Source organism: Streptopelia decaocto, assembly GCF_964273445.1.
Source record: "Streptopelia decaocto genome assembly, chromosome: 28".
Lineage (NCBI taxonomy): Eukaryota > Metazoa > Chordata > Aves > Columbiformes > Columbidae > Streptopelia > Streptopelia decaocto.
In genome coordinates this window covers 707,599-721,479 of record NC_138683.1, presented here as the reverse complement: position 1 = coordinate 721,479, position 13,881 = coordinate 707,599, and the positions used below count along the sequence as shown (strand labels likewise).

General features: G+C 58.2%; 1 protein-coding gene across 1 annotated transcript in view; it reads right to left on the bottom strand.

Moving 5' to 3' along the window:
• Window positions 1-13,879, bottom strand: part of SUPT16H (SPT16 homolog, facilitates chromatin remodeling subunit) — a 37,136-nt gene extending 23,257 nt beyond the window's left edge. The window contains exons 1-13 of the mRNA XM_082073927.1: window positions 13,748-13,879; window positions 13,187-13,355; window positions 12,003-12,170; window positions 10,810-10,965; window positions 9,713-9,763; window positions 8,499-8,550; window positions 7,972-7,996; window positions 6,871-6,970; window positions 6,395-6,586; window positions 4,890-5,138; window positions 3,221-3,403; window positions 2,269-2,484; window positions 376-549 (exon numbers count right to left, since the gene is read on the bottom strand). Coding sequence (XP_081930053.1) covers window positions 376-549; window positions 2,269-2,484; window positions 3,221-3,403; window positions 4,890-5,138; window positions 6,395-6,586; window positions 6,871-6,970; window positions 7,972-7,996; window positions 8,499-8,550; window positions 9,713-9,763; window positions 10,810-10,965; window positions 12,003-12,170; window positions 13,187-13,354 — 1,734 coding nt within the window. The 5' untranslated portion in view covers window position 13,355; window positions 13,748-13,879. The remainder of the gene's footprint in view (window positions 1-375; window positions 550-2,268; window positions 2,485-3,220; window positions 3,404-4,889; window positions 5,139-6,394; window positions 6,587-6,870; window positions 6,971-7,971; window positions 7,997-8,498; window positions 8,551-9,712; window positions 9,764-10,809; window positions 10,966-12,002; window positions 12,171-13,186; window positions 13,356-13,747) is intronic.
• Between the last annotated feature and the right edge of the window lie 2 nt (window positions 13,880-13,881).

Below are 13,881 nucleotides of genomic sequence, written 5' to 3'. Positions count from 1 at the left end.
CGTACATTGGTCAAAAAGTGACTATTTTGGGTCATTATACCAAAAATATTCCGTTTCCAATATGGTGAACTCCCTAAGTTCCATGCCACCAGGACCCCGCAAATCACCCCATAACTTGCCCAAAATCACCCCGATTCACCCCAAATTTCACAAACCACCCCCTTACACCCCCAAGAACCCCATGACCCCCCTGTACATGGGTCAAAAAGTGACTATTTTGGGTCATTATACCAAAAATATTCCGTTTCCCATATGGCTCAAGCGCCGCCGGGACCCCCCAAATCGCCCCGTAACTTGCCCAAAATAGCTCCGATTCACCCCAAATTTCAGAGGTGTGTCCCCCAGACCCCCCCGCACCCCCTGACCCCCCCGTACCTGGGTGTCCAGGGTGGAGAAGTAGCAGGTGCGGGCGTTCTCGTCGGATAGGTCGGGTTTCCCGCAGGCGGGGCACACCAGGTCCTGCACCCCCCGCTCCGTCACCCCCACCTGGAAGTGCCCCCGGAAGCACTCGGGGCACAGGGGGCACTCGCAGCCCGTCAGCCACTGCGCCTAAAGGGCAAAGGGCAAAGGGCATCTATAGGGTTGGAGCAGAGGGAGGAGCTATAGGGACCCATAGGGACCCATAGAGACCGTTGAGTCCCATTGACTTCCAGTGATCTCTATGGGTGTCTATGGGTCCCATTGACCCCATTGACCCCATTGACCCCCATTGACCCCATTGACTCCCATTGACCCCATTGACTCCCATTGACCCCCATTGACTCCCATTGACCCCCATTGACCCCCATTGACTCCATTGACCCCATTGACCCATTGACCCCCATTGACCCCCATTGATCCCCATTGACTCCCATTGACCCCCATTGACCCCCATTGATTCCATTGACCCCATTGACCCCATTGACCCATTGCCCCCCATTGACTTCTATTGATCTCTATGGGTGTCTATGGGTCCCATTGACTCCCATTGATCCCCATTGACCCCCATTGACCCCGATTGACCCCCATTGACCCCAATTGACCCCCAATGATTCCCATTCACTCCCATTGACTCCCATTGATCCCCATTGACCCCCATTGATTCCATTGACCCCATTGACCCATTGACCCCATTGACTTCTATTGATCTCTATGGGTGTCTATGGGTCCCATTGACCCCCATTGACCCCCATCGCCCCCATTGACCCCATTGACCCCATTGACCCCATTGACTCCCATTGACTCCCATTGACTCCCATTGACTCCCATTGACCCCATTGACCCCATTGACCCCCATTGACTCCCATTGACTCCCATTGATCCCCATTGACCCCATTGACCCCCATTGACCCCATTGATCCCCATTGACCCCATTGACCCCCATTGACCCCCATTGACCCCATAGACCCCCATAGACCCCCATTGACCCCATTGACTTCTATTGATCTCTATGGGTGTCTATGGGTCCCATTGACTCCCATTGACCCCATTGACTTCTATTGATCTCTATGGGTGTCTATGGGTCCCATTGACCCCCAATGATTCCCATTCACTCCCATTGACCCCCATTGACTCCCATTGACTTTTATCGATCCCCATTGAGCCCCATTGAGCCCCATTGACTTCTATTGATCTCTACGGGTGTCTATGGGTGCAATTAATCCCCATTGACCGCCATTGACTCCCATTGACTCCCATTGACCCCCACTGACTCCCATTGACTCCCATTGACTCCCATTGACTCCCATTGACTCCCATTGACCCCCATTGACCCCATTGATCCCATTGATCTCTATGGGTATCTATGGGTCCCATTGACTCCCATTGATCCCCATTGACCCCCATTGACTTCTATTGATCTCTATGGGTGTCTATGAGTCCCATTGACTCCCATTGATCCCCATTGACCCCCATTGATCCCCATTGACTCCCATTGACTTCTATTGATCTCTATGGGTGTCTATGGGTCCCATTGACTCCCATTGATCTCCATTGAGTCCTGTTGACCCCCATTGAATCCCATTGAATCCCATTGACCCCCATTGATTCCATTGCCCCCCATTGCCCCCATAGCCCCCCATATCCCCCATCCCCGTACCTGCTGTCTGGCCATGTCCCACCCGCAGAGCCGGCACTGGCAGCGCAGGCGCCGCCGCAGCTCCCGGGGGTCATCGCACCCCCCCACGGCCTCCAGCAGCCCATTGACCCCATTGACCCCCATTGCCCCCCATTGACCCCCATTGCCCCCCATTGACTCCCATTGCCCCCATATCCCCCATAGCCCCGTACCTGCTGTCTGGCCATGTCCCAGCCGCAGAGCTGGCACTGGCAGCGCAGGCGCCGCCGCAGCTCCCGGGGGTCATCGCACCCCCCCACGGCCTCCAGCAGCTCGGGCAGCGCCGGGGGCTCCCCCAGCGCCCCCAGCTCCCGCGCCAGCGACACCAGCAGGCGCGCCCGGCCCCAGCTGCGCAGCCCCAGCGCCGCCAGCGCCCGCCGCGTCGCCACCTGCAACCGATAGAGACCAGTATCAACCAGTATGGACCAGTATGGGGCAATAGAGGTCAATAGAGGTCAATAGAGGTCAATACAAACCAATACAGAGCAGGTAGAGACTGGGAACAACCCCCCAAGAGACTGGAGGGGGAAACCAGTATGAACCAGTATAGACCAGTATAAACCAGTATGGACCAGTATGGGGCAATAGAGGTCAATAGAGGTCAATAGAGGTCAATAGAGGTCAATACAAACCAATACAGAGGAGGTAGAGACTGGGAACAACCCCCCAAGGGGCTGGAGGGGCAAACCAGTATAAACCAGTATGGACCAGTATGGACCAGTATGGACCAGTATGGACCAGTATGGGTCAACAGAGGTCAATACAGGTCAATACAAACCAATATGGATCAATACAAATCAATAGAGAGCAGTTAGAGGCTGGGAACAACCCCCCAAGGGGCTGGAGGGGCAAACCAGTATAAACCAGTATGGACCAGTATGGACCAGTATAAACCAGTATGGACCAGTATGGGCGGATATGGAGCCATAGAGGCCAGTATGGGGTCATAGAGACCAAATAGAGGCTGGGAACAACCCCCCCAGGTCCCCCCAGTATGAACCAGTATGGACCAGTATGGACCAGTATAACAAATATAGACCAGTATGGACCAGTATGGACCAGTATGGACCACTATGGATCAGTATAGACCAGTATGGACCAGTATGGACCAGTCTGGACCAGTACCTGTGGGTCGGGCGCCAGGAAGTCGATGGGCGGCTCCGAGCGCCGCCATTGGCCGAGCAGCAGGGGGCGGAGCCTCTGGCGCTGCAGGTCCCGCAGCGCCCCCCAGAGGCTGCCCCCGTTCTGCTGGAGGGCGGGGCCGGCCACGCCCACATCCGGGAACCCCAGGGCGGCCAGGGCCTGCAGCTGGGACCAGTACAGACCAGTATGGACCAGTACGGACCAGTACGGACCAGTATAGACCCAACCCGCCCTCCCTATGGGGCTCTATGGGTCCCCATTGGGCTCTATGGGTCCCCATTGGTCTCTATGGGTCCCCATTGGTTTCTATTGGGACCTGTGGACTCCCCAGGGTCCTAAAACCCGCCCTCCCTATGGGTCTCTATGGTCCCCATTGGTCTCTATGGGTCCCCATTGGTCTCTATTGGGACCTCCAGCCTCCCCAGGGTCCTAAAACCCGCCCTCCCTATGGGTCCCCATTGATCTCTATGGGTCCCCATCGGTTTCTATGGATCTCTATGGGTCCCCATTGGTCTCTATGGGTCCCCATTGGTTTCTATTGGGACCTCCAGCCTCCCCAGGGTCCTAAAACCCACCCTCCCTATAGGTCTCTATGGTCTCCATTGGTTTCTATGGGTCTCTATGGGTCCCCATTGGTTTCTATGGGTCTCTATGGGTCCCCATTGGTCTCTATGGGTCCCCATTGGTTTCTATTGGGACCTCCAGCCTCCCCAGGGTCCTAAAACCCACCCTCCCTATGGGTCCCCATTGGTCTCTATGGGTCCCCATCGGTTTCTATGGGTCTGTATGGGTCCCCATTGGTCTCTATGGGTCCCCATTGGTTTCTATTGGGACCTCCAGCCTCCCCAGGGTCCTAAAACCCACCCTCCCTATAGGTCTCTATGGTCCCCATTGGTTTCTATGGGTCTCTATGGGTCCCCATTGCTCTCTATGGGTCCCCATTGGTTTCTATTGGAACCTCCAGCCACCCCAGGGTCCTAAAACCCACTCTCCCTATAGATCCCTATGGCTCCCTATGGGTCTCTATGGGTCTGGATGGGTCCCTATGGGTCTGTATGGGTCCCTATGGGTCTCTAGGGGTCCCTTAGCTCTCTAGGGGTCTCTGTAGGTCTGTGTGGGTCTCTATGGGGCACTCTATAGGTCTCTATGGGTCCCCATTAGTCTCCATTGGGACCCATGGGCTCCCCAGGGTCCTAAAACCCACCCTCCCTATTGATGTCTATAGGTCCCTATGGCTCTCTATGGGTTCCTATGGTCTCTATGGGTCACTCTATGGTGCCTATGGGTCTCTATGGTTCCCTATAGGGCTCTATGGGTCACTCTATGGTCTCTATGGGTCCCCATTGGTGTCTATTGGGACCCATAGACTCCCCAGGGTCCTAAAACCCGCCCTCCCTATGGATCCTTGGGGGTCCCTATAGCTCCCTATGGCTCCCTATGGGTCCCTATGGGTCTCTATGGGTCCCTATAGGGCTCTATGGTCTCTCTGGGTCACTCTATGGGTCCCTATGGTCTCTATAAGTCACTCTATAGGTCTCTATGGGTCCCCATTGGTCTCTATTGGGACCTATGGACTCCCCAGGGTCCTAAAACCCTCCCCAGGGTCCCACCCTCCCCAAGCCCCGCCCACCCCCCCTGAAGCCCCGCCCACCTGCCGCCTCCGCCGTCCAATGGCCGCCTGCAGCGCCCGCTGGGCGTGGCCGTGGGCGTGGCTCCAGGCCAGCCCCGCCTCCTTGATGGACAGCGGCCCCAGCCCCGCCCCCTGCCCCGCCCCCGCCAGCCCCGCCCAGGCCTCCCCCAGGGCGGCCTTGGCCACGCCCACGGCCACGCCCACCGGGCCGCCCAGCGCCCAGGCCACGCCCACCACGGCTTCCGGGGCCACGCCCTGCGCCTCGGCTTCCTGGAACCGTATAACAGTATGGACCAGTATGGACCAGTATGGACCGGTACGGACCGGTACGGACCAGTACGGACCAGGGACCCCCCCATTGACCCCCATTGATCCCCATTGACCCCATTGACTCCCATTGACCCCATTGACTCCCATTGCCCCCCATTGACTCCCATTGATCCCCATTGATCCCCATTGACTCCCATTGACCCCATTGACCCCATTGACCCCATTGACTCCCATTGACCCCCATTGACCCCATTGACCCCATTGACTCCCACTGATCCCCATTGACTCCCATTGATCCCCATTGATCCCCATTGATCCCCATTGACTCCATTGACCCCATTGACTCCCATTGACTCCCATTGACTCCCATTGACCCCATTGACCCCATTGACCCCATTGACTCCCATTGCCCCCCATTGACTCCCATTGATCCCCATTGATCCCCATTGACTCCCATTGCCCCCCATTGACTCCCATTGACCCCATTGATCCCATTGACCCCATTGACCCCCATTGACCCCATTGACTCCCATTGACCCCATTGACCCCCATTGACCCCATTGACCCCCATTGACTCCCATTGACTCCATTGATCCCCATTGACCCCATTGACTCCCATTGATCCCCATTGACCCCCATTGACTCCCATTGACTCCATTGACCCCCATTGACCCCCATTGACCCCATTGACTCCCATTGATCCCCATTGACTCCCATTGACCCCATTGACTCCCATTGACCCCCATTGATCCCCATTGATCCCATTGACCTCCACTGCTCCCCATTGCCTCCCATTATTCCCCATTGACTCTCATTGACCCCATTGACCCCATTGACCCCCATTGACCCCCATTGACCCCCATTGACCCCATTGACTCCCATTGATCCCATTGACCCCCATTGACCCCATTGATCCCATTGACCCCCATTGACCCCATTGATCCCATTGACTCCATTGACCCCCATTGACTCTTATTGATCCCCATTGACCCCCATTGACTCCCATTGACCCCATTGATTCCCATTGATCCCATTGACTCCATTGACCCCCATTGACCCCCATTGACCCCATTGATGCCCATTGATTCCATTGATCCCATTGATCCCCATTGACCCCATTGATCCCACTGACCCCCATTGACCCCCATTGACTCCCATTGCCCCCCATTGATCCCATTGACCCCATTGACCCCCATTGACTCCCATTGATCCCAATGCCCCCCCTTGACCCCGTGACCCCTGACCCCTGCCCTCACCCTCACTATGGCCACCATCCTCTTCCCGTCCTCCCGCAGCCGGTGCTGCCGCTCCAGTTCGGGGGCGGGGCCGCAGTGGGCGGGGCTTGGGAGGGCGTGGTCCGGGGGGGTGGAGTCAGCGCTGGGCGGGGCTTTGGTGGGCGGGGCTTCCATTGGCGGGACTTCGATGGGCGGGGCCGGGGCGGGTGTGTCCTGGGGGTGCGGCAACAGGAAACCATAGAGACCCGGACGCCTGGGTCCCTCCCGAACTCCTGGGTCCCTTGGGGCACTCCTGGGTCCCCTGGGGCACTCCTGGGTCCCTGGGGCACTCCTGGGTCCCTCCCGAACTCCTGGGTCCCTGGGGCACTCCTGGGTCCCTGGGGCACTCCTGGGTCCCTCCCGAACTCCTGGGTCCCTTGGGGCACTCCTGGGTCCCTCCCGAACTCCTGGGTCCCTTGGGGCACTCCTGGGTCCCTGGGGCACTCCTGGGTCCTCACCGGGGGGGGCGGGGGCCTCCCGGCCAGGCGGGGGCGCTCGCAGACGCCGCACAGGACGCTGGGCCCGCGGTTCAGGAACGTGCAGGACGCGCAGGCCCAGCTAGAGGAGCACAGGGGACCTATAGAGCCTATAGAGCCCTATGGAGCCCCTATGGAGCCATTGCCCCCCATTGACCCCCATTGACTCCCATTGACCCCCATTGATCCCCATTGACCCCATTGACCCCCATTAATGTCCATTGACTCCCATTGACCCCCATTGACTCCCATTGACCCCCATTGATCCCCATTGACCCCATTGACCCCCATTAATGTCCATTGACTCCCATTGACCCCCATTGACTCCCATTGACCCCCATTGACCCCCATTGACTCCCATTGACCCCCATTGACTCCCATTGACTCCCATTGATCCCCACTGACCCCATTGACCCCCATTGACTCCCATTGACCCCCATTGACTCCCATTGACCCCCATTGACTCCCATTGACTCCCATTGATCCCCACTGACCCCATTGACCCCCATTGACCCCCATTGACTCCCATTGACTCCCATTGACCCCATTGACCCCATTGATCCCCATTGACCCCATTGACCCCCATTGACCCCGTTGACCCCGTTGACCCTGTTGACCCCCATTAATCCCCATTGACCCCATTGACCCCATTGACCCCCATTGACCCCCATTGACCCCATTGACTCCCATTGACCCCCATTGACCCCCATTGACCCCATTGATTCCCATTGACCCCCATTAATCCCCATTGACTCCCATTGACTCCCATTGACCCCCATTGATTCCCACTGACCCCATTGACCCCATTGACCCCATTGACCCCCATTGATCCCCATTGACTCCCATTGACCCCCATTGACCCCCATTGATCCCCATTGACCCCATTGACCCCCATTAATGTCCATTGACTCCCATTGACCCCCATTGACCCCCATTGACTCCCATTGACTCCCATTGACCCCCATTGACCCCATTGACCCCCATTGACCCCCATTGACCCCATGGAGCCCCTATAGCTGCCCACAGCCCCCATACAGGGAGCATTAACATGTATACAAGACACCTATGGGGTCTGTACGTTACCCGGGGTCCTCAGCGGGGGCCTCACCTGGGGGGAAACGGGGGCATCAGCACCTATAGAGCCCCTATGGAGAGCCCATGGAGCCCCTATAGAACCCCCCGACCACACAGAGGCCCCATAGGGCACCTCAAGCATATACAGACTCTATAGAACCCCTCAACCATATAGAGACCCCATAGAGCCCCCAACCATATAGAGACCCCATAGAACCCCATAGAGCCCCCCAACCATATAGAGACCCCATAGAGCCCCCCAACCACATAGACACCCCATAGAGCCCCCCACCATATAGAGACCCCATAGAGCCCCCAAAGAGCCCCCCAACCATATAGAGACCCCATAGAGCCCCCAACCATATAGAGACCCCATAGAACCCCAAAGAGCCCCCCAACCATATAGAGACCCCATAGAGCCCCCCAACCATATAGAGACCCCATAGAACCCCATAGAGCCCCCCAGGTTGCCACAGATGCCCCATAGAGCCCATAGATGCCATGTAAGGTATAGAGGTCCCTATAGGCTCCCATACGTTTCGGGGTCTCTGCGTCGGCCACTGCGGGAGAGTCGGGCGCCAGCGGCTCCTGGGGGAGAGACCAGTATGGACCAGTATGGACCAGTAGGGACCAGTATGGACCAGCACGGACCAGTATGGACCAGTAGGGACCAGTAGGGACCAGTAGGGACCAGTGACACCCATTGACCCCATTGACCCCATTGACCCCATTGACTCCCATTGACCCCATTGACCCCATTGATCCCCATTGACCCCATTGACCCCATTGACTCCCATTGCCCCCCATTGACTCCATTGCCCCCATTGATCCCCATTGACCCCATTGACCCCATTGACCCCATTGACCCCATTGCCCCCCATTGACTCCCATTGATCCCCATTGATCCCCATTGACCCCCATTGACCCCATTGACCCCCATTGATCCCCATTGATCCCATTGACCCCCATTGACCCCCATTGACCCCATTGACCCCCATTGCCCCCCATTGCCCCCCATTGACTCCATTGCCCCCCATTGCCCCCCATTGCCCCCCATTGACTCCATTGCCCCCCATTGCCCCCATTGCCCCCCATTGACCGCCATTGACCCCCATTGACTCCATTGACCCCATTGCCCCCCATTGACCCCCATTGACCCCCATTGACCCCCATTGATCCCCATTGACCCCATTGACCCCATTGACCCCCATTGACCCCCATTGACCCCCATTGACCCCCATTGCCCCCCATTGACTCCCATTGACCCCCATTGACCCCATTGACCCCCATTGATCCCCATTGACCCCTATTGACTCCCATTGACCCCCATTGACCCATTGACCCCCATTGACCCCATTGACACCCATTGACCCCATTGACCCCTATTGACTCCCATTGACCCCCATTGACCCCATTGACCCCCATTGCCCCCCATTGACTCCATTGCCCCCATTGCCCCCCATTGCCCCCCATTGACTCCATTGCCCCCCATTGCCCCCCATTGCCCCCATTGACCCCCATTGACTCCATTGACCCCATTGCCCCCATTGACCCCATTGACCCCCATTGACCCCCATTGATCCCCATTGACCCCATTGACCCCCATTGACCCCCATTGATCCCCATTGACCCCCATTGACCCCCATTGCCCCCCATTGACTCCCATTGACCCCCATTGACCCCATTGACCCCCATTGACCCCATTGACACCCATTGACCCCATTGACCCCCATTGCCCCCCAGTTCTCACCTCACTCCCCACCAGCATCTGGGTGAAGAACTGGGGGTTCGGGTGCTGGTTCTGAATGGGGGAAAACAAACCCAGACCAGTATGGACCAGTACAGACCTGTATGGACCAGTGACCCCCCCCAAAACTCTCCCAGTATAACCAGCATCACCCCAACCCCCGCCAGGGTCCTAAAACCCACCCTCCCTATAGATCCCTACAGCTCCCTATGGGGCTCTATGGGTCCCTATGGGTCTCTATGGGACTCTATGGGTCCCTATGGGTTTCTATAGACCCCGTTGGTCTCTATGGGTCACTCTATGGGTCACTCTATGGTCTCTATGGGTCCCCATTGGTCTCTATTGGAACCAATGGGCACCCCAGGGTCCTAAAACCCGCCCTCCCTACAGATCTCTATAGGTCTGTATGGGTCTCTATGGGTCCCTATAAGTCTCTATAGTCCCCGTTGATCTCTATGAGTCCCTGTAGGTCCCTAGGAGTCTCTATGGGTCCCCATTGTTCCCTATTGGGACCTGCGGACTCCCCAGGGTCCTAAAACCCGCCCTCCCTATGGGTCTCTATGGGTCCCCATTGGTCTCTATTGGGACCCATGGACTCCCCAGGGTCCTAAAACCCGCCCTCCCTATGGGTCTCTATGGGTCCCCATTGGTCTCTATGGCTCCCTATGGTCTCTCTATGGTCACTATGGGTCTCTATGGGTCCCCATTGCTCTCTATTGGGACCTACGGACTCCCCAGGATCCTAAAACCGACCCTCCCTATAGATCCCTATGGTCTCTATGGATCCCCATGGGTCTGTATAGGTCCTTATGAGTCTCCATGGGCCCCTATGGTGTCTATGATCCCTCTGGACTCCCCAGGGTCCTAAAACCCCCGCCAGGGTCCCTCTAACCCCCGAGTTTCCCAGCCCCCTGTCCCTCCCAGTGAGTCCCAGTGACCCCCCCAGTCCCCCCCAGTCCATCCCAGCACTCACGGCGGCGAGCAGGTCGATCTCAGTGCGCAGCAGCAGCAGCTCCCATTGCCCCCCAGTCCCCCCCAGTCCCTCCCAGTGTCCCAGTGTCCCCAGTCCCCCCAGTGTCCCAGTGTCCCAGTCCACTCACGGCGGCGAGCAGGTCGATCTCGGTGCGCAGCAGCAGCAGCTCGGCCGTCACGGCCGCCACGCGGGACACGTCGGGGCGCGGGGCGCCCGGGGGGAACCCCAGCCCCTCGGGGGACTCCATGCTGTAGCCCAGCAGGCGCAGCACCGCGCGGCCCCCCTGGAACGCATGGGGATGGATGGGGACCAGACGGGGCTAGGGGGTGATGGGGGACATGGGGGCGATGGGGGGCATGGGGGCAATGGGGCAATGGGGGCAATGGGGCAATGGGGGCAATGGGGGGCAATGGGGGCAATGGGGGCAATGGGGGCAATGGGGGGCAATGGGGGGCAATGGGGGTCAATGGGGTCAACGGGGTCAACGGGGTCAACGGGGGTCAATGGGGGTCAATGGGGGTCAATGGGGTCAACGGGGTCAACGGGGTCAACGGGGTCAATGGGGGTCAATGGGGGTCAATGGGGTCAATGGCTTAATGGGGGTCAATGGGTCAATGGGGGTCAATGGGGGTCAATGGGGGTCAATGGGGGTCAACGGGACCCATAGACACCCATAGAGACCAATAGGAGTCAATGGGGATCAATAGGGTTCAATGGGGTCAATGGGGTCAATGGGGTCAATGGGGGTCAATGGGGGTCAATGGGGGTCAATGGGGTCAATGGGGTCAATGGGAGTCAATGGGAGTCAATGGGGTCAATGGCTTAATGGGGGTCAATGGGTTAATGGGGGTCTATGGGGGTCTATAGGGGTCTATGGGGGTCAACGGGAATCAATGGGGGTCTATGGGATTCAATGGGAGTTAATGGGAGTTAATGGGGGTCAATGGGGGGCAATGGGGGGCAATGGGGGGCAATGGGGGGCAATGGGGGGCAATGGGGGGCAATGGGGGTCAACGGGACCCATAGACACCCATAGAGACCAATAGGAGTCAATGGGGATCAATAGGGTTCAATGGGGTCAATGGGGTCAATGGCGGTCAATGGCGGTCCATGGGGGTCCATGGGGGTCCATGGGGTCAATGGGGGTCAATGGGGGTCAACGGGAATCAATGGGGACAATAGGGGCAATGGGGGTCAATGGGTCAATGGGGGTCAATGGGTCAATGGGGGTCAAAGGGAATCAATGGGGGTCTATGGGGGTCTATGGGGGTCTATGGGGGTCACTGTGTGTTCCGGGGTGCCCGCCGTCCGTCCGCTCACCCGCACGGCGTCCACGGTGCCGCGGAACACGGGGTTGCCGAAGCGCACCATGCGCCAGTGCCGCGGCGGCCGCGGCTGCAGCAGGTTGCGCCCGTACTTCTCCAGGATGCTCAGCGCCGTGCGCAGCGCCCCCAGGCCCCCCGCAGGACCCCCGGAGCCGGGGGGCCCCTGGGACACATGGTCAGGGGGGTCTGGGGGTCCCCATTGGGGTCTATGGGGCCCCATTGCTCTCTATGGTCCCCATTGGTTTCTATGGGTCCCCATTGGGGTCTATGGGGCCCCATTGCTCCATTGCTCTCTATGGGTCCCCATTGGTTCCTATTGGGACCTGCGGACTCCCCAGGGTCCTAAAACCCGCCCTCCCTATGGGTCCCCATTGGTCTCTATGGTCCCCATTGGTTTCTATGGGTCCCCATTGGTTTCTATGGGTCCCCATTGCTCTCTATGGATGCCCATTGGTTTCTATTGGGACCTGCGGACTCCCCACGGTCCTAAAACCCGCCCTCCCTATGGGTCCCCATTGCTCTCTATGGGTCCCCATTGGTCTCTATGGTCCCCATTGGTTTCTATGGGTCCCCATTGGTTTCTATGGGTCCCCATTGGTTTCTATTGGGACCTGTGGACTCCCCAGGGTCCTAAAACCCACCCTATGGGTCCCCATTGGTCTCTATTGGGACCTGCAGACTCCCCAGGGTCTTAAAACCCGCCCTCCCTATGGGCCCTATGGGTCCCCACTGGTTTCTATGGGTCCCCATTGGTTTCTATGGGTCCCCATTGGTCTCTATTGGGACCTGTGGACTCCCCAGGGTCCTAAAACCCGCCCTATGGCTCCCCATTGGTCTCTATGGGTCCCCATTGGTTTCTATTGAGACCTGTGGACTCCCCAGGGTCCTAAAACCCGCCCTCCCTATGCGTCTCTATGGGTCTCTATGGGTCCCTATGGCTCCCTATGGGTCCCTATGGCTCCCATTGACTCCCATTGGTCTCTATTGACTTCCATTGACCTCTATGGCCCCCATTGACTCCCATTGTTCTCTATGGCTCTCTATGGCTCTCTATGGCTCTCTATGGCTCCCTATGGCTCTCTATGGATCTCTATGGCTCCCTATGGCTCCCTATGGCTCCCTATGGCTCCCTATGTGTCCCATGCCCCCCCCGCCCCCCATTTCCCCCCCATTTCTCACCATTCGCACATTTTGGGTGACGAGTTCATTCACATCCAGCAGCCTCCACTTATCCCTGGGGGGTCTGGGCACCAACAGCAGCGGCTGCAGCTCCGGGGGGGCCGGAGCTTGGGGGTCCCGCACCAGCGCCCCCCCCAGGGCCCCCCACAGCGCCCCCAGCTCGGCCATCCTGCGAAAACGCGGTGAAAATCCGTTAATTCCATCAAAAACGGCCCAAAAACGGCGTTTCTAGGGCTGGAAATGCGTGGGGGGGGGTTTTGGCGGGAAAAGGGTTTTGGCGGGAAAACGGGGTGGGGGGGAAAACGCCGTTTTGGGAGCTAAATTGGGAGTTTTTGAGGGGAAATTGGGGGTTTTTGAGGGGAAATTGGGGGTTTTTGAGGGGAAATGGGGTGGTTTTGAGGGGAAAATGAGCGTTTTTGGGCAAATTTCTGACAGAAATCGCCCCCCCCGGGTTAAATGGGGGGGGAAAAGGGGGGTGGGTGAGGGGGATGAGGCGCTAATGGGGGTTTTGGGGGTTTTAGGCGGTTTTAGGGGGTTTTAAGGGGTTTTGGGGGGTCCTACCTGTGGGGAAGCGGCGGGAAAGGGGGAAAAATGAGGCAAAACGGTGAAAAAAAGGCGAAAAACGGCGACGCGGGGCGAGCGCGGCGGCAAAATGGCGGCGGGCGGCGTGGCCACGCCCACGAGCGGGCAGCCCT